General features: G+C 48.4%; 1 protein-coding gene across 5 annotated transcripts in view; it reads right to left on the bottom strand.

Moving 5' to 3' along the window:
- Positions 1 to 1,299: 1,299 nt before the first annotated feature.
- The window catches only part of ECSCR (endothelial cell surface expressed chemotaxis and apoptosis regulator), a 58,850-nt gene continuing 37,299 nt past the window's right edge, over positions 1,300 to 22,850 (bottom strand). For 2 of the 5 annotated variants that reach the window (XM_014606580.3, XM_019487119.2), the window contains 6 exons: positions 17,146 to 17,265; positions 12,674 to 12,778; positions 11,060 to 11,158; positions 10,259 to 10,295; positions 9,330 to 9,429; positions 1,300 to 5,414 (listed from right to left, as the gene is read on the bottom strand). In XM_014606580.3, coding sequence (XP_014462066.1) covers positions 5,406 to 5,414; positions 9,330 to 9,429; positions 10,259 to 10,295; positions 11,060 to 11,158; positions 12,674 to 12,778; positions 17,146 to 17,265 — 470 coding nt within the window. In that variant the 3' untranslated portion in view covers positions 1,300 to 5,405. The remainder of the gene's footprint in view (positions 5,415 to 9,329; positions 9,430 to 10,258; positions 10,296 to 11,059; positions 11,159 to 12,673; positions 12,779 to 17,145; positions 17,266 to 22,850) is intronic. The other 3 variants (XM_014606581.3, XM_019487120.2, XM_059733438.1) reach the window with 2 other exon arrangements.

The raw sequence follows: 22,850 nt of genomic DNA, 5'->3' as shown, positions 1-22,850 counted from the left end.
GGCTCAAGTGACCCCAGTCAGGTAGGTGTCAAGCTGCTTCTTAAAGACCCCCAGGGTAGGAGCCAGCACCACTTCCCTTGGAAGTTGGTTCCAGATCCTAGCCGCCCTGACTGTGAAGTAGTTCTTACGGATGTCTAATCTAAACCTACTATCCAACAACTTGTGGCCATTATTTCTTGTTATCCCGGGGGAAGCTAGGGGAAACAAGGTCTCCCCCAAACCCTTCTGGTCCCCCCTAGTGAGTTTATAGACAGTCACAAGGTCCCCCCTCAGCCTTCTCTTGTGAAGGCTGAACAGGTTCAGGTCCCGTAGCCTCTCATTGTAGGGTCTGCCCTGCTGTCCCCGGATCATGCGGGTCGCCCTCCTCTGGACCCTCTCGATGCTGTCCACATCCCTCTTGAAATGGGGTGCCCAGAACTGGACACAGTACTCCAGCTGTGGCCTGACCAGTGTCGCACAGAGGGGGAGGATCACCTCCTTGGCCCTATCTGAGATGCACCTGTGGATGCACGATAGGGTCTGGTTAGCCCTGCTGACCGTGACCTCGCATTGTCGGCCCATGTTCATCTTGGAGTCAGTGATGACTCCAACATCCCTTTCTGTCTCCATGCTTTCAAGAAGGGAGTTTCCCATCTTATAAGCGTGCTGCCGGTTACTACTGCCCAAGTGCAGCACCCTGCACTTGTCCGTATTGAAATGCATCCTGTTTTTGTTAGCCCACCCTTGCAACCTATCCAGGTCTTTCTACAGTCTTTCCCTCCCTACTAGCATGCCCACCTCACCCCAAATTTTGGTATCATCAGCAAATTTGAACAGGTTGCTTTTCACCCCGTCGTCCAAATCACTGATAAAGAAATTGAACAGTGCGGGCCCAAGGACCGAGCCCTGGGGGCATGCCCTGGGGGCATGTCCCACCTGCCCCTGGACCTGGGCTTGGCAAGGACCCACCCGCCCTCCTAGTTTGTCATGAGGTTCAACCATGGGGAGCTGGGGTCCCAGGAAGCTGCTGGAAGCACCCCGCTGGTGCGAGGCTGGGGAGGGGCGTCCCACAGGCTGAGCCAGAGCAGCTCCACGTGGGCCAGGCCAAGGGTTGCCATACTAATTAATTGTTTAACTGTTGTAATTACAACAGGTTAAACAGATATTTTAAAATTGGTATTTACATCCCTAGTGCTGTTGTGTCACACCAGTGACACTAATTATTTCTGAATCATCCTTTAAGCATGAGAGATGCTGTGCTTACTTGTTTATTCCCATGCAACATAAGAAGTAACACACAGAAGCATAGAAGACTTGAAGTGAACTTGTACACAGTGTATTTTCATCTTGCTGTTTATTATTTACATCATGAAAGTGCCCACAAAGTTAGGCACCTGGCAAACACACAAGGCCATTGCCATTTCTTTGAGGTGTTTAAACATCAGAATAATATTTAGGCACCTGCAAAATAAAACATTTAGATGTTCTGAAATTGATTTTTCTTTTTAGAATTTTTCACAGGCAAATTTTTTGTGAACTCAACTTTTTGTCCTGATTTGGGGAAACAAAAAAAATTCAAAATGTCAGAGACAGAAAAAGCCAAATCTGTGTCAAATTGTGTACTGCTTTGTTTGTAACTATTTTTGTAACCTCTTTCACATTTGTGAGCTAACTGCCATTTAGTGTTCTGTGTTGAGCAGCTAGCCTGACCTGGGCAAGGCTGGTGTCTTCAGGACACTGTCCTGCCAGAAAGGACTATTACTGAGAGTCCTAATGGTGTGTTAGGAGTTCTGCAAAATGTGACTCTGGCAATCCTGATCAAACCATGGGCCACACAACAACACTCTGCCCTCTATGCAAATTTGACAGTGACATAGCAGAGATACATTCCCTTTCCTCGAGAGCATTAGGCTGGTTAACTAACTTTAAACTAGACTTATAAGTGTTGCTCCAAGTCAACCATACGAAAGAAGAAGAATGAGAGTGCCATCAAGGGCTTCTAATGATGCTTGATGACTACCATCCTCAAGAGACAAAGATTTACTTCATCTGTGATACTGCATGGCTGAGGACAGGAGTTTTCCAGTGTGACTACATAGGAAAAGAAGTTAGAGATTGTATTTTTAATGGAAGGATGCTCTCCTTGGAGTGCGTACTGCCACAAGAGAAGTGAAAACAGTTGGGATTTGTTTAGCCCTTAACGGTGACCAAGCTCTGGACTCACAGATGATAAAGGTAAGGAGAAGAGGGGGTGGGTCCAGGCTCTGTTATTTTGAAGAGGTCTGTAACTTTCCAGTACTTTTTGAAGAGTAAATATGGCTATAGTTAAGAAACTCCACATTATCTGTGAAGAGGGGAGAAGTTGGGACCAGTCTTTTTCTAACCAGATTTAATCTATACAGCTTCCTCTTCTGGAATTTTACACAAGGATATTACAGTTTATTTAATTACACTCACCTTCAAAATGGATAAATAATAGTTATAACTCAGTATTACTTGCTTGTGAACCATTGTATTTATCATCCCCTCTTTTTTATACTATCTTCTGTAAAACCTGGCTGCAAGTCTAGGGGCCCAGACACCAGGGGCTGAGGGGGCCTAGAGCCTGTGAGGATGACACTGGGGGCCTGAGGTTGCCCAGACACCAGGGGCCAAGATGGACCATTGCCCGCAAGGGTGACACTGAGGCCAAGGAGGCCCAGACACCAGGGGCCAAGGCAGCCCAGAACCTGCAAGGGTGACACCGGGCGCTGAGGAGCCCCAGAGCCTTTGAAGGTAACACTGGCAGCCAAAGAGCCCTAGAGCCTGTAAGCCTGAAACCAGGGGCTGAGGGGCCCCAGAGCCTGCAAAGGCAAGACCAGGAAACAAGTGGGGCCAGAGCCTGTGACGGTGACACTGGGAGCCAAGGTGGCCCAGACACCAGGGGTCAAGGGGGCCCAGATCCCCTGAAGGTGGCACTGGGGGCTGAAGGGGCCAAGTGCCTGCAAGGGTGACACCAAGACCAAGGGGGGTCAGACACCAGGGGCCTGAGGTGGCCCAGAGTCTGCAAGGACAAAACCAAGGCCTGAGAGGGCCCAGAACCCATAAGGGTGAGACCAGGGGCCGAAGGGGCTCAGAGCCCTGGAGGCAAGACTGAGGGTCAAGGGGGCCCAGAGTCTGCAAAAGCTATATTGGGGGCCAGCCTGCACACAGCTTTCAAGGGTGAGACCAGGGGACAAGGGGGTCCAGACACCAGGGGCTGATAGGGTCCAGAGCCTGCAAGGATGACGCCAAGAGCCAAGATGGCCAAGACATTGGGAGCTTAGGGGATCCAGAGGCTGCAAGTACAGGTGCTGATTTTCTTTTGCTGGTGGTGCTTGTGAGCATAACCCTCCCCCCCCCAAACCCCAAACAAAACAAAAACAACAACCTGGCACTGAGTCCTGTGCATGCCCAGAAGAGGCAGCACATTATTTCTACCTGGCTCTGCAGCATCTGTAAAGATTGGATGCTTTAGTGGGGCTTTTTGGCACTTTTATCTAATAGCTGATTGAATCAGCTTTAGTTAAAAGTGTCAAAAGCCCTACTGAAGCTCCCAATTTTTACAGATGCTTCAGAGCCGAATTGAAATCACATGCTGCTTCTTCTGGTAAAGCATGTTTGTTTTTTTTAACATCTGCAAGTGGCTCTATGAGTGCTGAGCACCTGCTAATTGTTTTTGGTGGATGCTTGAGCCCCAGAACACCCACAAAGTCGATGCCTATGCCTATGCCTATGCCTGCAAGGGTGAAACCAGGGGCTGAGGGGGCCTAGAGCCTGTGAGGGCAACCCCAGGGGCCAAGGAACCACAGAGCCCAAAAGGGCAAGACCAGGGGCTGAGGGGTTCAGAGCCCAGCAGGGACTGAGGGGCCCAGAGCCTGGCAGAGGGTGAGACCAGGGGTTGAGGTGCCCAGAGCCCATATGGGGTGAGACTAAGGGCCAAGGGGGCCCAGAGCCTTCAAGGGCAACACTGGAGGCCACCTGGCCCAGAGCTTGTGAGGGTGAGACCAGGGGTCTAGCAGCCTAGACACCAGGGACTGAAGGGATCCAGAAACCGCAAGTGCAAAATCAGGGACTGAGGCAGCCCAGACACCAGGGGCCAAGAGGACCCAGTGCCTGTAAGGATGAAACCAGGGAGTGAGGGGGCAGAGCCCATGAGGGTGAGACCCAGGCGACTGGTGAACTCAGACTGGTGGCGCAGGTGGAGTGGCTCACGGGAGGGGGGCGCAGTTTTGCAGCCAGCCAGAAGCAGGGGGGGGGGGGAAGGGGGCGTGGTTTGCAGCTGGCTGGGCATTCTGGCCAGGAGCAGGGAGGGTGCAAACCCCCCCGCTCCTGGACGGCTGCAAATGTCCCCCCCTTCCCCCGCTCCTGTTTGCTGCTCTGCCTACCCTGCCAGTCTGAGTCCACAGCTGTGCCTGATGAGACCAGGAGCTGAAGGGCTCCGAGTCCAGCAGAGGGTGAGACCTGGGGCCAAGGACCTAGGGTCCCGGTACAGTGGACTTTTGCCAGAGAGACACAGCTAGAGTAAAGTGGGCCAAGGCCAGGGGGCCTCAGTCCAGACAATGGCCTAAGACCAGAATCAAAACCCCTCTGCCCTTTAGGGGCAGCCTCCTTTTTGAACCATAACATCAAGGTGTGGCAGATGAGACAACAGGGTGGGACTGTCAGAGGCCAGAGGGGGCAAGAAAGGTTGGACCCAGGCCATCGCAAGGGGTGACTTGGCCACCCTAGCACCAGACCTGCTACATAGTAACAATAATAGAAACAATACTTGGCACTTCTCCAGCACTTTTCTTTCATGGATCTCCAGGTATTAATTAACATAGACTCACAATATTCCTGTTAGATAGGTGAACATTATCATTTCCACTTCAAATGGGAAAATAGTGGCAGCGAGAAAGTAAAAGTCTTTCCAGAGATGTGTCTGGGTTCAGCAAATCACATACGCATTTCTTGAAGTCCCACTGATTGTATCTACTGAAGTCAATGGGAGCATTGGACTTTTGGATGGTGCCTTTCATTGCAAATGTTAAGCTGACTTGGGGCCTTAAAGGTCAGGTCTCTGGCAAGCTGATAAAGTCTGGCACATACTCTAAAGGGCCATTAATCTAAGGAAGCAGCTCGTGTCATCAGCTGAACTACAGGATCTTGGTTTGGGAGCTGCTGGAATACTCTGGAAAAGTTTGTCCATGTCAAAAAATAGAGCTGGTATATCAAACACAAAGAAAAACTAGCTCCAGCTAGAGAAAAGGCTTCCATCCCAGAAGGGGTGGCTGTGCTTAGTTTTAGAGTAAATGTATTAATCAAAAATGATGTAATAACTTATTAAAGACAAACTTCCCCAAAACAGAAAGTAATTGCTGATTATCTAATGTCTGCTTATCATTCCAATCATGTTGTCACTGTCTTCATAATACCTGCAAAGAAATGAAACATGGTGCATCAGTAAGTGTTCTTCGCTGGCAAAAGAAATCTTAATTAGGATTACGAAGGGACTAAAGGTAGAAGATCTGCCTGGGGATTCTGTCCTTCCCTCAGTCCACTTTAAAACCAAATGCCACTGGTGACGTGTAGGGGGGGCATGTGGGTGCACGTGCACCCCCTGAGATCAGCCGTGCACTCCCTGGAAGCACCAGCTGCGAAACCAGAAGTGCCACCAGAAGTGTACTTCCAGTTTCACTGCTGGCTCGGTGATTGAGGTACGGAGCCCTGTTGGACATGTGTTGGTGGCAGGTGGTACGTGATGGCTGCATTAACTTCCATCGCTCCCTGGTGCTGCTTGCCTTGCCACTGCCTGGCTTAGATCCTTCCCACAAGGGGTCCCTGTGGCAGAAAGTCACCTTTGTCTCTCCCCAAAGTCTCGGCTCTGTGACAATTTGATAAGGATGGGCCCAGCAGAGAGACACATCCTTACCCTATCTCTTTAGGTAACCTGAGCTGGATACATTCCTGAGGGAGGGGGGAAACCTGCTGTCTCTGCCTACGTGACTGGCATCACGTACCTGGGTGAAGGGCTTCCTTCCTGGTGGGCTAGAGTCTGCCCGGCAACTAGTGATGTATTTCAAATTGGTTGGCTCACAGCCAACAGGTGCTGGCTTCCAGTGGACCAGTTAAATGAGGTCACAAGGGCTATATAAGTTAAGGACTGCCCGGGAGGAGGGGGCAGCAGCCATGAGGGATACTCAGGAACAAAGAAGAGCAGTACTATCTGAAACTTGCTCTATCTCTCAAAACTCATGATCAAGGAACTGCTTGCCTCCAGAGGGAATCTCCACCTGCCTCTGGATGATACTTGTGAGTAAGCTAACTGAGATCCAACTAGATATATAGCTTGCAGTAACTCAGATGTGAGAACAAAGGCTACCCCAGCCACAAGAGTTTGCTTTATGGGATTTCTCTGATATTGCTCTACTCTGTACCCTATTCTAACCCTACGCTCTGTAACCAATAAAGTTCTCCTTTGTGACTGGTAGGAGACTTATTGTAGGAGACTTATTGAGGGGTGGGTTTAATTATGCCTAGGAGGCCCCCTGGGTCTGCGGACTAAAGGAGACTATTCTTTTTGGCCCCCAGATTGGGGAAGTGCCCCAAGTTCTTGTATTGGGTTGAGTACGTATAGGACTATTAGGCCTGTGTTTCCCTGAGGACACAGGACCCAGACAGTCCCTTCTCGGGATGGTGGCAGCATGTGTTACCCCCGGCCTCTGCGGTGGGGCTCGAAAGGGGGTCTGCCAGGGCTTAGGTGCCCCTGGAGGGACACGTGGAGTCCGGAAGGTGGACAGGCATAGTGAGGTGGGAGGCTCAATGCAGGAGCTCCCCCTACTGGCCCGCCACAGTTCCATGGTCCATTGCTCCCTGATCAACATTTTGGGACTGGAAGCCCCACCCCGAACACCTTACTTTTGCCACCAGAAGTCCCTCCCCTTGCCCCCCCCAAATATTCTCTTTGGGAGGGGGATTTCCCATCTTGCCCCCCCCCAATCAATTCATATACTAAAAATCAAACATCTACTATAACATATTTTAATTTAATTTCAAAAAATATTTTTCTCCTGGTTTATATGTGTTTGCATAGTGTATACAGAAATGACTGCATAATAACTTAAAATTAAGTCTTATTCTTATTAAAATAAAGTCTTGTTCTTGTATATTGTGTGTGGGAGGTGTGTGTGGGGGATGTGTATGTCAGGAGTTCTTAAACTTTGTGATACCATGACCCCGAGTGCTGGATGGCGTTGGCAGGGGACAGGGAGCTCACACGTGGCATCCACTGCTGCCATACAGCACTCCATGCCACCACCATGTGCCGCTTCCCTGTGCTGCCACACATTCCCCCGGGAAGTTTGTGATCCCCTTTTAAGTTGCTCATAACCCCCTGGGGGTTGCAACCCACAGTTTGAGAATCCCTGGTGTATGGGGCTTGTGAAGGGGTGTGGGTGTGTGGGAGGTTTGTGGGCGGGCGTAGGCCTCCCCTGCCACATGCCCACCCCCCCAATGGTGCACAGCCCTTGCCAGGGGTGGCAGCAGCAGCATCGGCAGCAGGCAGGCCTTCAGGGAGCTCATGACCTGCAGCAGGCAGAGCCCCCCAGTGATCTGTGGCTCCAACTGAGTCCTGGGAGCTGCACATGGTGACATTGAGCTTGCCTGGCTCAATGGTTCATGACTCCTTGTGGCTGCCAGTTCATGCACCATTATGCTGGTTTGGCTCCATGCTGCCATGTGCAGTTCCCAGCTCTCCCTCCAGAAACTGCATCACCAGGCCGGCTGGGCTGGCTTCTTGCCAGCATGTGGGGCTGCTGGCACTGCAGCTAAGAATGTGCACTGCCTGGCTGGGCTGAGCTGGCTCCATGCCTCCATGTGCAGCTCCCTGCTGGATTGCTGAAAGTCCCATGTGGAGACACAGAGCTGGCCCAGTCTGGCCTGATGGCATGTGGCCCCTGCCTGCAGTGCCAGGAGCCCCACATGATGGCACGGAGCCAGCCCAATCTGGCTTGAAGGCGCACACCATTGGGGTGGGCAGGCTCCATATCACGAACTGCAGCTCCCAGGACTCAGCCAGAGTCATGTGCTGCCAGGAGGCTCTGCCTGTTGCAGGCCATGAGCGCTCCGAGGGCTTGCCACCTGCTACTGCTGCTGCTGGCAGCAGGAGCTGTGCGCCATTGTGGTGCGGGGGCCCACACCCACCCACAAACCCCACACCCACCCATATACAACCCCACCAACCCCACACCCACCCACCCACATGTGTGTCATCAGGAGGGGCAGGCTCTGTACCACCACGTGTGGCTCCTGGCTCTCCTTCCAGGAGCTGTGTGCCATCAGGCTGGTTGAGCTGGCTCTGTGCCTCCATGTTGGGTTCCCAGCACTGCAGGCAGGAGCCCCCCTCCCCACTCACCAGCTGTCCAGTCACATGCCATCATGCTTGGTGCTTCCATGTGGGGCTCTCAGCTGGAGTGCTGGGAGCCCCACAGAGGTAGAGGCACAGAGCCTGCCCGGTCTTATGGTGTGTGACCTCTGAAAGCCTGCCTCCCACCGGCTTTCAGAGAGGCAGCCACAGGCTGCTAACAGTATTGCCAACCCCACTGTGTCAAAAATCATGAGATAAACTCTTAAAAATCAAGAGACTTGGAATGTAAATCATGAGATGCTATTTTTGAAGTATGTGTGCGTGATTCCTGGGGCAAAGGCAGCAGGGCACAAAGCCCCAGCCTGCAGAGGGCAGCCCACCTCTGCCCTGCACACAAATCTGGGGGGCATGTGCCTCCCATGCCTCCTCCAGCCCCAGGGCCTCTTTCACCCCAGCTCCTGCCCCACTCTCTCCCTCGCCATGGGGGCCTCAATTCCCCCCCCAAACCCCTTCCCCTCCACAGACTTACCAGCTTGGTGCTCTCTACCAGCACCAGAAGAAAAAATCCTGAGATTTGATCCATCAGGAGATCATGAGTCAGAATTAATTTGACTTGGAAATCAGGAGTCTCGTGATTTTTTCATGAGAGTTGGCATTACTGTGGTAATAATTGTTTTTGGAAGGGACCTGTGGGCTGGGTAGAATGGCCTGGCAGGTCAGATCTGGCCATGAGCTGTATTTTGCCCACCCCTGCTCCAAGGGCATAGCTTTAACATTCAGAGACCTCAGGTAAGGTTTGGATATGCAATCAGTTTCCTCTGTGCTTATCTGAGCCAAGTTGGGCCTCTTGCATTTTGTATAGGTTTATTATTACCTTCCCAATGGAACAAGAAAGCAAAAGGACTATCATGGAGGGATCTTCTCACCAGGTGAGGAAAATAAAATCTTAACCAATTATCTAAAGCATGAGGCTTGAAAGACAAACCTTTTCTGAAGTGGGGTAGCTCAGACTGTTGTTCATGTTTATGTTCTTCATGGAAATCAGAGTGACGCTGCTGTTCTTCCGGTTTGTAGCAGCTGAGCAACTGAAAAATGAGAAAATATGTACCATTTAATTTTTTTGGAAAGATTAGAGTACTGGTTTTAAGAGAAGGGGTTTCTCTTCACACACAGTTACAGTCACATGGAGAGGCTGAGAACTGGGTTACTGATCATCCCAAGACTAGACTGAGGTCCTTTTGTTTCCATTACTAGTTTCATTTCCATGCAACTGACAAGAGATGGGCTAAGCCACAGAATTCACATCCAGATCTAGCACTGCCCACCCTTCTGGTGAGGAGCTTCTGGAGTCACTGATCCGGTTTGCATCTGTAAGAAATAGTCTGTGCTATGGCATTTGGACCCGAATGTGGCTTTATTATTTTGGTCTGGGCCCAGCCCTATTATAACTGAAAATTATTTTTATCTACTGTCTACTCAGTGTTCTTTAGAAAATTAGCTGTGGTTTCAGACTGATTCCTAAGTAGAGAAGAGTTCATGTCACAGAAACTCATCACAGTTAGCACCAGAGGCAGCAAAAGCAATGGAGAAGTTAAGGACAGCATGGGAAGAGGGCCTCAGCTACAATCAACTAGTAGCCTTTCAACTTCAGGGTTGAAACTAACTAAAGGGAATCCAGCACTGACTAATGCTTCTGCTGTGTATGCCTTTTCTACCCTTTGTCTTCCTAATTTCCAGTTATTTACTTTTTCACAGACTGCCTCTTTTCTACCTTGCAGAACTCAACTACAGTAGAGTCTCCCTTAATTATTCTCTTCCCCTAGACAGAGTGAGTAACAGAAAAAAATAAGTCTATGGTAGTAGGTATCTCTGTTCCTTCTTAACAGGCTACAAAGAAAGATGTGGTTACCTTACCTTTCAGATACCACAGGGTCCTCTGGTTTCTGTTTATCTGAGAAAAAAACAGATTGGTCACAAGTGAAAAAAAAATCTATCATAACAAATTAATTGGCAAAGTTAAGTTTATTTAATGACCAGAAAGAGTGTCATAAATACTATATAAAGAGTCTAAAACCACTTGCCAAATATTCCATGGCTGTCTCAAAACTTACTACAAAGTTCAGTTAGCAGACTATTGTACTCATATTTGCATAGCTTGTTTTTCAAAGCTTTTTTACTAATATCAAGTATACCTTCACTACTATGGCTGCTTTGCCCTCAAGTGGAGACTGCCTGAATTGGAAATAGTTTCCACCAGGAAACCTCAATGCAAATTCAATGCAGAAATCCATGTTACTGTGATGTGGGTGAGAAGTTCAAACTGATGAACACTCAATTGAGATAGCTATAGCACTCTAAATTTTGCTCCCTTGTGTGTATCTATCAGGACTATATCAACTTATAATCACATTGATTCATGTTTTATTTTACAAAGGTAAAATATCTGCCCTTGGTTTAAAAAGACAAAATCATTTTTAATATGCATATTAAGCTCATTCTTCCATCTTTTACAGAAAAATAGTATTTGTCAATTTAGAAATTATGGGGCAAGAAATAGTTCCAGGATATGGTCAAGCATGATCTGAATAGGCCCAGTTACAAAGCCCATCTGTGATTGAAACCATCAACCTGGAACAGAAATGTCATTTAGCCCTAAAGACAGCTTGACTCTAATGCACCTGGAAAGACTATAACCAAATAAGAATACATAATTACCTTCTGCATCTTTGGAATGGTTACATCTGAATCTCAGGTAGACCACACCAACCAGGATGAACACAACAACTACCAGAATGCCTATGAAGCCGATGACACCTGACCAATGGAGAAAAATGCCATTAGTCAACAGTATTGTCATATGTGCATCTTTGGGAAAATCCAGAAGGAAGACTCCTAGGGCATTTATACACATACCTTTTCATTCCGCGACATGCTGAAGATCCGGTAGGTTGGAGCAGACTCGATTAATGTGCTCTGCACGCGAGCTGATGCTCAGTTGTAAGCAAAGTAAGTAGCAAAATGCATGTCAGCGTGCAGAAAATGGTGGTGGTTTGCTTTTAAACTAAAGCACCTTCAGGGTGTTTTAGTTCAAAAGCACACCGCCGCCATTTTTTCAGCACTGATGCACATTTTGCCACTTATACAACTGCATGCACTGCAGCACCAGGCGCTTTTAAAAGCTCCCGGGACTGAGGAGTGAGCATGTGTACAAATGCTCCTATTGACTTATATAAATGTTGGATTAGATCTTTAAAAGGAAATAGTAAGCAGATTTTTATTTTTGTTGAAAATTACCAAAAAGGTATTGACCAAAGATATATATATTGACTGAAATAAGCAACTCCCTGTTCTCTGGATGAATTTGGGCTAATAGTCCCATGTCAGGAAGTTATAAAATCTCTTCAATATGGCTATTTTTCATAAAGACTTCTAGACTGATATTGAGAAGAGGAAATAATAGGGGCTTGAATAAACAGTTATCCACCTCGGATAATTCAATCGCTGAATACAAATTTGGATATAAAATTTCACAGATTCAGAGGGAAAAACTGTATGTCATCTATGAGGATTCAGAATGTGCTTATTTGCATACGTGACCTGACTGGTTAATTCTGCTCCAGAACTCCTTATTGCTCACTGCTGAGGTCATAAACAGCAGAAACTCACCAAGTCCCCACTCGCCCACCAGCCATCCCTGAGCAAAGATTTTCCTACAATTCAGTATAAAGAAGCAGATGATTTTTGTCTTTTTCTCGATGTGGGAGAAAATGGAGACTACCAATACATTTTGCTTGTTACTCAATGCTGTTCATGGTAAGAGTTGTGGGAGACCCAATGATTGGCATCTTAAGCTCAATCCTCAACATTAACAGAATTGCAGTGGAGAGTTACAGCTCCCTGTGCCTCATCTCTGCCTGGCAGAAGGTAAGCTGTGAGAGGGTAGAAGGAACCCATCCATTTTCCACCAAACAGGGTGTTAGAACATATGAATGTACAGCATACAGTAACAACGTAGGGCAGGGGCTGAAAGCCCAACCAGGTTCTCAGAAAACATAAAGGATACTCAAAATGCAGCTCCTTGGCAGTGTGGGGGCAGGCAGAACTCCACAGGGCTGGGTTTTTGCCCAAGTTGCCGGTTTTCTGTATATGAAAAGCTAGTTTGTTTGCTTTTCTTGTGCTCTGAAGGAGTCCAAAATCAGGTGTGCTGAGAATGAAAGCTTTGGAGCCACCTGCCCTGATGAACCTAGATCTCCAAAGAGCAGTGGCCTGGGAATAAACCAAATGCATCACCCAGCTCCCTCTCAGAGTCCTCAAAAGGCATCCCCTTACCAAAAGCTACTATCTCCAGTCCTGACTTCTCAGTAGGAGTGATGGCTGAGGGAGATATCATTGTATTCTCTGCAGAGATCGCTTCCTTATGGGCCTCTGAAATGACTGTAAAAAAAAAAATCTGTATCAATTCTTTTTTTTGAGACTCTGAGGAGAAGGTGATTCCTTGGCCACTTGAGCAAGGAATAGCACTTTAGCTTTACTGAAGAGAAATACAGCAAAGTTTGAACCTGTCCCAGTTGAAGTCAAAGGAAGGTACTGCCTTAAGTGACAGCAGGATTAGGACCATATTTTAATATCTGTACCCTTTTCATCAAATGGTCTATATGAGGTGTGATTGTTCACAATCCCACCACAGGATTTGATCTAGTGTACAGAGGGAGAAGCTGGGACAGGAAGACTAAGGTTTGTCAGCAGCTGTGCCAAAAAGGGTCTTCTCAATTCCCATTTATAGATCTCGCTCTTCGAACCAGCTCTTCTGCCAAAATCATCAACCACTCATTCAATTTTGAACAGCTCATCCAAAAGAAATGCACCCCTGTGAGGTTTTCAGGCTTTACAGAGAGCCTATGGGAACTATCAATAACCATAGTTGGCACACTAGTTAACACCTGACACTGCTTCCTGCATCTGTTTCTGGCAATTGCTTTTGAGAAGCGGAAGTTTGATGAGCTTTAGTTCAAGCACTCCCACTGCCATTTTGAATCATGGGGACACTGATACATGAGATGTGGGAGGCTGCAGGAGCGCAGTAATTGCCATGCTCAATAATCAAGTCTGCTCTGAGATGCTCTAATTATAGTGCAATGGAGCAGCCTCTCACCATATCTACAGGCACCTGGAGCTACTAGATAATAACTAAATACTAATAACTAAAGTATATTAATGCACATGTAGACACACCCAGTATGTCACTTCCACTTCCCTTGAACTGTGGACCTAGATGTGGAAAACATGGGTCAGGAGACTTGTCAACAGGATAGCATAAAGCAGTGTAAGGAATTAGAAAACAAGTGGAGAGAACTGTTGGATTTCTCTAATCAGGGAGGCACCAATTGGGAAAGAGCTAGGACTCAGTCTAACTTCTGAAGTTAACTGGAGTCTTTCCACTGACATCAGTGAAAGCTCAAATGGGCTTTTATTCAGGCCAGGCTGTCAGAGCTTGCTACAGGGGTTTTGTCTAGCTGCAAAATTGGGTCTTAGGTCAGAAGGGTGGCAAGAACCTTTCCAAAGCATTACAGAAGCTCAAATCAGATCAGGCAACTCATCAGGCACTCAAGCCCAGCTCAGCCAGTCCAGGTTGGCTGGATTTGGTCATCTGGTCTACTGGTTGCCAGAATGGTACTAAAGGTTATTTCAGGTGATACTGATAGCTTGGGCCACTATTAAGATTACCTGGACCATGGGAATGAAGGACTACAGTATTAATGAATTTTTGTTTAAATTATAAGATCATAATCAATGTAATATATTAAAGGACTCAACACCTGAAATTGGTGAAACTGTGGAGCATCCATCTCCTTTGGATTTTGGACGGATAAGAGACAGGAGAGGAGATGTGTCAATAGGGTAGTTTGTTTGTTTTCCCTAACCATAGAAACACCCAGGAAAGCAGTTTGCTTTTAGATGGTACAACCACCCTGTTAAAAACACACCCCACACTCACAACGCCCGTCATGCCTGAAAAGCAGGCAGATACTTCAAGAAAGCAAGGAATTAAATATTCCCATGTGTTTGCTCAGACAGTTTCCAGCAAGGGAGAAGTAATTTCCTAGAAGTGAGAGTAATTAAACATGTGAACAACTTCTAATTGCCTGGCTGGACTCCCCATCACTCAGGGGCTTTAAATGAGATTAGAGATTTTTCTAAAAGAAAAGTTTTAATCCACCTTCTGGGGGTGCTTGTACACATGACATCACTACCATGTACATGAGATGAAAATGTAATTTTGTGTGACTTAATGGCATCACACTGTACACATGCAAGAGTCTGGGGGGGTTTAAATGAGTTGGCATCATTGCAATCTAAACTACATCCCAATACAGTTTAGTTTCCAACCTTGCAAATTGCAACAATGCAGCTGTCAGCTCACCCCCTGGCCATGGGAGAGGGGGCAGGCTCTGCTGGGGGGGATCAGGCCCCTCACCACTTCTGTCTTCAGCAGGCTCCTGTGGGTGGCAGGATGCCTGAGGCCACCTGGGAATGGGCTGGCTTTCCCCTGGAGCAGCTCAGGAAGGCGATAGGAGGCTGGCTGGGTTTGCTGGTGGCCAAAGAAGGTGGCGGGGGAGGTACATGGGGCACTGGAAGCCCGGGTGGGCTGCTAGCTGGCTGGGTACTGCCCCAGCTCAGAGGCACCTGATCCAAAACTTCCCCAACCTCACCTGGGTTTCCAGAGCCCTGTGCACCGTCCCCACTACCTTCTCCAGCTGCCAGCACACCCAGCTGCCCTCCTGCCACCTCCCAGCCCAAATGTCTATGAATCTATGAATCATGAATCTATGAATTTATGCCACACCTTCCAAAAAGTTAGGTCCTTGCTGTTCTACAGCTTGCCCCCTCTAGTGACTATAGATAAGAGAACACACAGAGGATTTCTGCAGCAGTTAAACAGTTTGATAACCCAAATAAAGGTTGTTCAGAAGTGTCTGTCATCTGTATAATCCTGATACCAGTTACACTGTTTCAAGACTGTTCTACCCTGACTGAAAATATGTTGCCCTGAAATCTTTTTCCTGGAAAATGTGGCTTCATTAAAATGAAATTCCCCAGGGGTTAAGGACAGTTGCAATGCTATTTTTTTTTACTTTCTCAAATTGACAAGTTGACCCTAGCCATTTCTGTTCGAATCTTCCTTTTATTTCAGTTGACAATTCCAGTTGACAATTCCCATGGACAGGAAGTCAGCAGGGATCATAGGATCCCAGCAAGATAAACATCCAAGTGTTTCTTGAAGGCATTCAATGTGGGTGTTTGAACCACCTCCAGCAGCAATCTATTCCAAACCTTGGGGCTCGGACAGTAAAGAAGTTCTTCCTTATGTCCAGCCTGAATCGGTCGCAGAGCAGTTTATGACCGTTCGATCTTGTCATCCCTTGGGGCACTCTGGGAAATAGTAGTTCCCCCAGGTCCTGGTGAACACCCTGATAAACTTATAGGTGGCTACCAGATTGCCCCTGAGCCTGTGCTTTTCCAGGCTGAAGAGTCTCATGGCTCCCAGCCTTTCATCATAAGGTCTGTTTTCCTGACCTCTGATCATGTGTGTGGCTCTCCTCTGGACTCTCGCAAGATTCTCCACATCCTTTTTGAATTGTGGAGCCCAAAACTGGACGCAGTACTCCAGCTGCGGCCTCACCAAGGCCGAGTACAATGGGAGAATGACATCCTGGGATTTGCTTGAGAAGCATCTATGGATGCAAGCTTGGTTGCTTTACTAGCCACAGCATCACATTGAAGGCTTATGTTCATCTTGTGGTCAATCATGACCCCCAAGTCCCTTTCATCTGTAGTGCTAACCAGCATAGCACTGCTGAGCCTGTAAGCATGCCATGGGTTTTTTCTCCCAAGGTGGAGAACCTTACATTTTTTGGTGTTAAACACCGTTAAACAAATTAAGACCTGCACCCACCTCCAATGCCACTCTGATCCCCTTTCCCTTCCTGATCCACAGCTCTGCTTTCTGCTCCCTGTCCTAGCCGCTGCCTGTCTCCTCCCCAATCTGCCATATGCCACACCCAGAGACTGCCTGTGCCACTTGTGGTACATATGCCATGGTTGGCCACCCCTCTTATGTGAAGTCTTCCAGCTGTCTCTTTTCTATATTACTCACTGAGCCTGTCTCAGGCACTTATTCTGTGGAAATGTCAGATCTCAGAGCATCAGGAGCCTGGAAGAATAACAGCATCAGTAGCAACACCATAGCTGCAACTGTATTGATTCTTTTTTAGATAAAGCAGGATTCAGATTAACATCAGACTCTGTGATAATATAAAACAGAAGGCACTCTTTGGAGCCCAGGCATTCTGTCTGGGCAAATACGCAGAGAGAAAAAACTAAAAGTACCAGCCCAACATGTACTGCGATGTGCATAAATGTGGGGATGGATTATCTGGAAAGGAGAAGTAGATTCACTGTTCTGGTTGTTCTGACATCAGCAATTCAAATCCTTACTCAGGACTTCAGTGGAAGCTTGACTGGCCCTTTATTCTGTAAAAACTGTCAAGATCTCTACAGGTCTTTTGTTCAACTGCAGTACTGGGTCCTATGTCAGAGGGATGTCAAGAACCTTTCCAAAGCAGTATAGGGGCCATCTTGCTTTCCAAATTAAATCAGGCCATCAGGCACTCAAGCCAACCTCAGCCAGGTTGGCTTTGCTGGATTTGGTCATCTGGTTTATTGGCTACCAGAATGGTACCCCAGGTTATTTCAGATGTTACTGATAGCTTGATTTGAATTTAGGTTATTATTAAGATCACCTGGACCATGGACATGAAGGACTTCAGTTGCAATGATTTTTGGTTTGTAAATTATAAGCTCCTGGTCAGCACCTGAAGTGGGTGAGCTTGTGATGTTCCCGCTTCCTGTGGCCTTTGGACCTGGATAAAGGAAACACAAGACAGGAGACTTGTTGTCAGTAGGATGGTTTGTAGCAATCTGAAGCAGTAGAGGACAAACTGCAGAGGACTGTTGGCTTTCTGAACAGTGAAGCTTTGCTTCAAAATGATCAACTGATTTGGGGTCAGAAAGTCCGCTTCTTACAAAACTGGTAGTGACCCTGCTTTATATACCTTCCTTTCTCAGCATGGAGGGTGGATTCCCTCCTATTTGGGTGTAGCTCAGGTAATCAATTCCCTCCTGGGGCCTCACTCATTGATGGTGCTTCACTCTCTCCTGGACTCTGCTGGGGCACACATCAGGATTGTTTTGTCAAGAGTGAAATGCTCTAGTCTATTTAAAGTTATTAGAGCTCGGTATAGGGGAAACTTGGAAAAGTGTAATGGCTGTTTGTACAGAGTAGATGATCTCGGGGGTCCTTCTGGCCACAAACAGTAAGGAATATGTGACACTTACTAATGATTCACGGAGCATGTTTGTGTTCCTGACTGGTCAGAACCTGAATGTCATCTTGCAAATAATGATGTTGGGTGGGATTTCCACAAGTGTCAATATGACTTAAAAGCTCTGTGACTTTCCATGAGCCTTGTACCCCTTATTCCTCTGGCGCTCATGAAAGTCCATCCCTTTTGCTTGCTAGATTAGCAGCCATTGCTCCCCTCTACAACAATTGCACAGCTGCAGGATCTGTTGTGCAATATGCAACTGAAGGTAACACGAGTGTAGTCTGAATGTGACAGATATGCTAGGCACAGAACTACAATTGGATTTTTAAAGATCTTTGGGAAAATTATATAAACCTTGTTACACAGAGCCTGCCTTTAGGTTTTACTGAGCTGTTTGCACTTCCTTAAGGCTCTTCAGAGGACTTTGTCTCTATAGCAGTAATTCTCACCCAGGGTGCTGTAATTCACAAGGTGAGCCCAAAGATTTCAAATAGGAATCCAGAGTGTCAAAAACATTCTGACATTTCTGAGTCCTTTGCCATAAACAAATAGCTCTACTATTTTCATGTAGTCAAAAATCAAGTGAAAGCTAAGAGCTGGTATTTTGCGCAGGAGGGCGAACAGGAGGGCCCGAGGCTCTGCCTGTGCGCCCTAGGGAAGGCAGTTCCAGCCACAGCCAGCCTACCACGGATGGGCACACGCTGCACCCTGAGGGTCCCCAAGGGGTCTGCAACCCCACCCTCTGGCGTCTCAGAGGCTTCCACCCAGATGGAGCCCCTGGCTCTCGGCTGCAGGGGCTGCCTGTCACTTTTTCAGGCTCTGGCGCCCGGGAGCATAGTCACCTTCCCTTGTGAGGTCTGCTCTCTTTTGGGGTCTCTAGCGCATCAGCTGGAGGAGCTCCAGGCTGCAGTCCAGAGATTGCGTGCCATCAGGAACTGCAAGCAGGAGATCAACTCCTACTGCCAGCCAAGGGGTTGAACCAAGTTGGTCAAGGGCCCCAAGGCCCGCTGCACCAAGGTCCCCATCCCTCTGTAGCTTTGCAACAGGTACGAAACTCTTGCAGCCACAGTAGAGCCTGCTAAGTTGCCAGCTCCTGCAGGCAATGCCGGCTCTACTGTAGCCACTGCCCCTGCTCTCCCCAAGACCAAACGCAAAGTGTTTGTCGTGGGAGACTCCATCCTGAGGAGGACTGAGGGGGCAATCTGCTGCCCCGACCCCTTAGCCAGGGAAGTTTGCTGCTTCCTGGCAGCCTGCATCTGAGACTTTGCAGAGAAGATCCCTTAGCTTCTCCAGCCCACTGACCACTATCCTATGCTCCTTATCCATGTGGGCACCAATGACACAGCTCGGCGCACTCCCAACCGGGTCATAAAACACTACAGGGATTTGGGAGCAGGGCTAAAGGGTCTGGGGTCACAGGTGGTGTTTTCTTCGATCCTCCCAATCTTGGGCTATGGGCTGAGGAGGGAGAGGAAGATCCAGGTAGAGAACCAAAGAGTGCGGCGCTGGTGTCATCGGGAAGGCTTTGGCTTCCATTACCACAGCCCGCTCTTTGGTGAGAGAGGCAGTGAGCTGCTAGGAAGGGATGGCCTCCACCTCTCTCCACTGGGGAGGAGGCTCTTCTCAGCCAGACTGGCTGACCTGCTCCACCGGGCTTTAAACTAAGCCCGCTGGGGGATGGGGGAACTACCGCCACTGCTGGCCCGCTGAGCAACCCTTGCAAAGCCAGCAGGCCAAGGCACTTAAGGGAGCCCACCCCTGCCCCAGTCCTGGAGTGAGATGTAGGCAAGGCAAGGGCCCTCAAGGGGACACTTGTGCGCCTGTACACGAATGCCAGGAGCTTGGGGAATAAACAGGAGGAAATTGTCCTCCTGCTTAACACAAATAATTACAATGTCATAGGGATAATGGAGACCTGGTAGGACTCCACCCATGACTGGACCACAGGTATAGATGACTATACCCTGTACAGGAGAGATCGAATGGACAAAAGGGGCAGGGGTGTAGCTCTCTATGTCAAGGAGAGCTACACGTCCCTGCAAGCCGCTGTTGGCAACCAGGGTGGACTGGAGACCCTCTGGGTGAAAATCCATGGGGAACACGGCACAGGGGACACAACGGTGGGAGTCTACTACAGACCTCCCACCCAAAGTCAAGACCTTGACCAGGAGTTTGCCAGGGAATTGGCTGAAGCCGCATGCTCCTGGTCCATGGTTGTCACTTCAACTACCCAGACATCTTGTGGGAAGAGTGCTCAGCTAAATCTGAGCGGTCGCAAAACTTTCTCTCATGCATGGATGAGCTCTATCTGACACAAGAAGTCTATGGGCCAATGAGAGGTAAAGCGCTGCTCAACCTGGTACTGGCAACCAGGGACGACCTAATCAGCGACCTAACTATCGATGGGAAGCTGGGTGACAGCGACCGCAAGCTGATCAGGTTCACCATCTGCCATAAAGCTGGCAAGTCAGTCAGCAATACTGAAGTCCTCGACTTCAGGAAAGCTGAGTTTGACAAGCTCAGGAGGCTTGTCGGTGAGGCCCTAAGGGACCATGACCCCAAGGGGAGGGGAGTTTAGGAAGAGTGGTTACTCCTCAAGGGAGCCATCCTCAATTAACAAGCTAATGCTATTCCCTCTTGGAGGAAAGGCAGCAAAAGGGCACAGCAGCCCCCTTGGCTCTCCTGGGAACTAGTGGACCTCCTGTGGCTAAAAAGAAAGACCTACAAAGGATGGAGGACAGGATCCACCTCTAAGGAGGAATATTCCGCACTGGTCCGGACCTGCAGGGAGCGAACCAGGAAAGCCAAAGCTGTGACTGAACTCCAACTAGCTATAAGTATCAAAGACAACAAAAAGTCCTTTTTTAGATATGTGGGGAGCTGGAGAAAAAGCAAGGGCAACATTGGACCCCTGTTAAACCAGATGGGACAACTGACAACTGACGCCCAGGAAAAAGCCAAACTACTAAATAGGTACTTTGTGTCGATCTTTCATCAGTCCCACGGGACACCCCTGCCCATTACGGGATGGGGAGGCTCAGATGAGGGAGATTCCTTGCCTTCCATCAATGCTGACCTCATGAAGGAACGACTTGAGAGGCTGGACACCTTCAAGTGAGCTGGCCGTGACAGCTTACACCCCAGGGTACTCAAGGAGCTGGCTAGCATCATAGCTCAGCCTCTGGTATGGATCTTCAAAAACTCCTGGTGCTCAGGTGAAGTGCCCGAAGATTGGAAGAAGGCCAATGTAGTGCTTATCTTCAAGAAAGGGAGGAAAGTGGATCTGGCAAACTATAGGCCCATCAGCCTGACCTCTATACCATGGAAGGTCTTAGAAAAGATTATCAAAGAGGACATTCTTAATGAACTGGCCGATGGCAACATCCTGAGGGATAGCCAGCATGGGTTTGTTGCGGGTAGGTCTTGCTTGACCAATCTCATTTCCTTTTATGACCAGGTGATCTATCACCTGGACAAGGGAGAGGATATTGATGTTGTATATCTTGACTTCAAAAAAGACTTCAATCTGGTATGCTATGATTACCTCTTGGAAAAACTGGCCAACTGCGGCCTCAGGACCACCACGATCTGCTGGCTGGGGAATTGGCTCTATGGTTGGACCCAGAGGGTGGTGGTTGATGGAAGTCAATCGTTGTGATGCCCTGTGACCAGTGGGGTCCCTCAAGGCTCTTTTCTTGGACCTATATTGTTCAACATCTTCATTAATAATGTGGACATTGGAGTCAGAAGCAGACTGGCCAACTTCGCCAATGATACCAAACTTTGGGTTAAAGTATCCACACCTGAGGACAGGAGGGCGATCCAGGCTGACCTTGACAGGCTCAGGAAATGGGCGGATGAGAACCTGATGGTGTTTAACACCGAAAAAGGCAAGGTTTTCCACCTTGGGAGGAAAAACCTGCAGCATGCTTATAGGCTTGGCAGTGCTACATCGGTTAGTACTACGGATGAAAGGGACTTGGGGGTCACAACTGACCACAAGATGAACGTGAGCCTTCAATGTGATACTGCAGCTTGTACAGCGAGCAAAATGCTGGCTTGCATCCATAGATGCTTCTTAATCAAATCCCAGGATGTCATTCTCCCATTGTACTCGGCCTTGGTGAGAAGTACTCAGCTGGAGTAGTGCATCTAGTTTTGGGCCCCAGAATTCACGAAGGATGTGGAGAAGCTTGAGAGAGTCCAGAGAAGAGCCACGTGCATGATCAGAGGTCAGGAAAACAGACCTAACGATGACAAGCTGAGAGCTATGGGACTCTTTAGCTTGGAAAAGCGCAGGCTCAGGGGTGATCTGATGGCCACCTATAAGGTTAGGAGGGGTGTTCACCAGTATCTGGTGGAACATTTGTTCACCAGAGTGCCCCAAGGGATGACAAGGTCGAATGGTTATAAACTGCTGCAAAACCATTTCAGGCGGGACATAAGGAAGAATTTCTTTAGTGTCTGAGCCCCCAAGGTCTGGAATAGCCTGCCATCAGAGGGGGTTCAAGCACCTACTTTGAATGCCTTCAAGAGAAATGTTGGGTGTTTATCTTGCTGGGATCCTATGACCCCAGCTGACTTCCTGCCCCTGGGGCAGGGGGCTGGACTTGATGATCTTCCGAGGTCCCTTCTAGCCCTAATGGCTATGAAATCTATGACATTTTCTGGGGATGACTTGAACCTATCAAGGGGTGGCTTGAATCTAAAAAGGTTGAGAACCACTGCTCTACAGTAATCTTGGAGTGGACAGGACCTAGTTAGTTTTAGGGTTGCTAAAACAGAGAACTGACAGCAGCTGAAATGGAATACAATAAGAATAGACTACCCACCCCATGTGTGGCAATTTTCTGATTGCCAAATAAATTTGCTGCATGTTGCTTAGACCAGAGGTATTTAGACCCTGGACCACAGGCCAGATCCAGCCTCTTGCACCGTGTCATTTGGCCTGCTGGGCTCCTCATGGGTCTGAAAATTTGGTGGCAGGGGAGTGGTGGTACTGTCCCCCTGCTGCCAAATTTCTGGACCTATGAGGAGCCCTGTGCCCTGAGCACTAGGACTGCAGACCAATGAGGGGCTTAATCCCTGATTGTGGGGGCAAGTGAGGTCAGCGACAGGCC

This window comes from Alligator mississippiensis, chromosome 9 (genome assembly GCF_030867095.1).
Source record: "Alligator mississippiensis isolate rAllMis1 chromosome 9, rAllMis1, whole genome shotgun sequence".
In the NCBI taxonomy this organism is placed as follows: domain Eukaryota; kingdom Metazoa; phylum Chordata; order Crocodylia; family Alligatoridae; genus Alligator; species Alligator mississippiensis.
The sequence above is the reverse complement of the archived record's forward strand: the minus strand, read 5'-3'. Positions and strand labels throughout refer to the sequence as shown.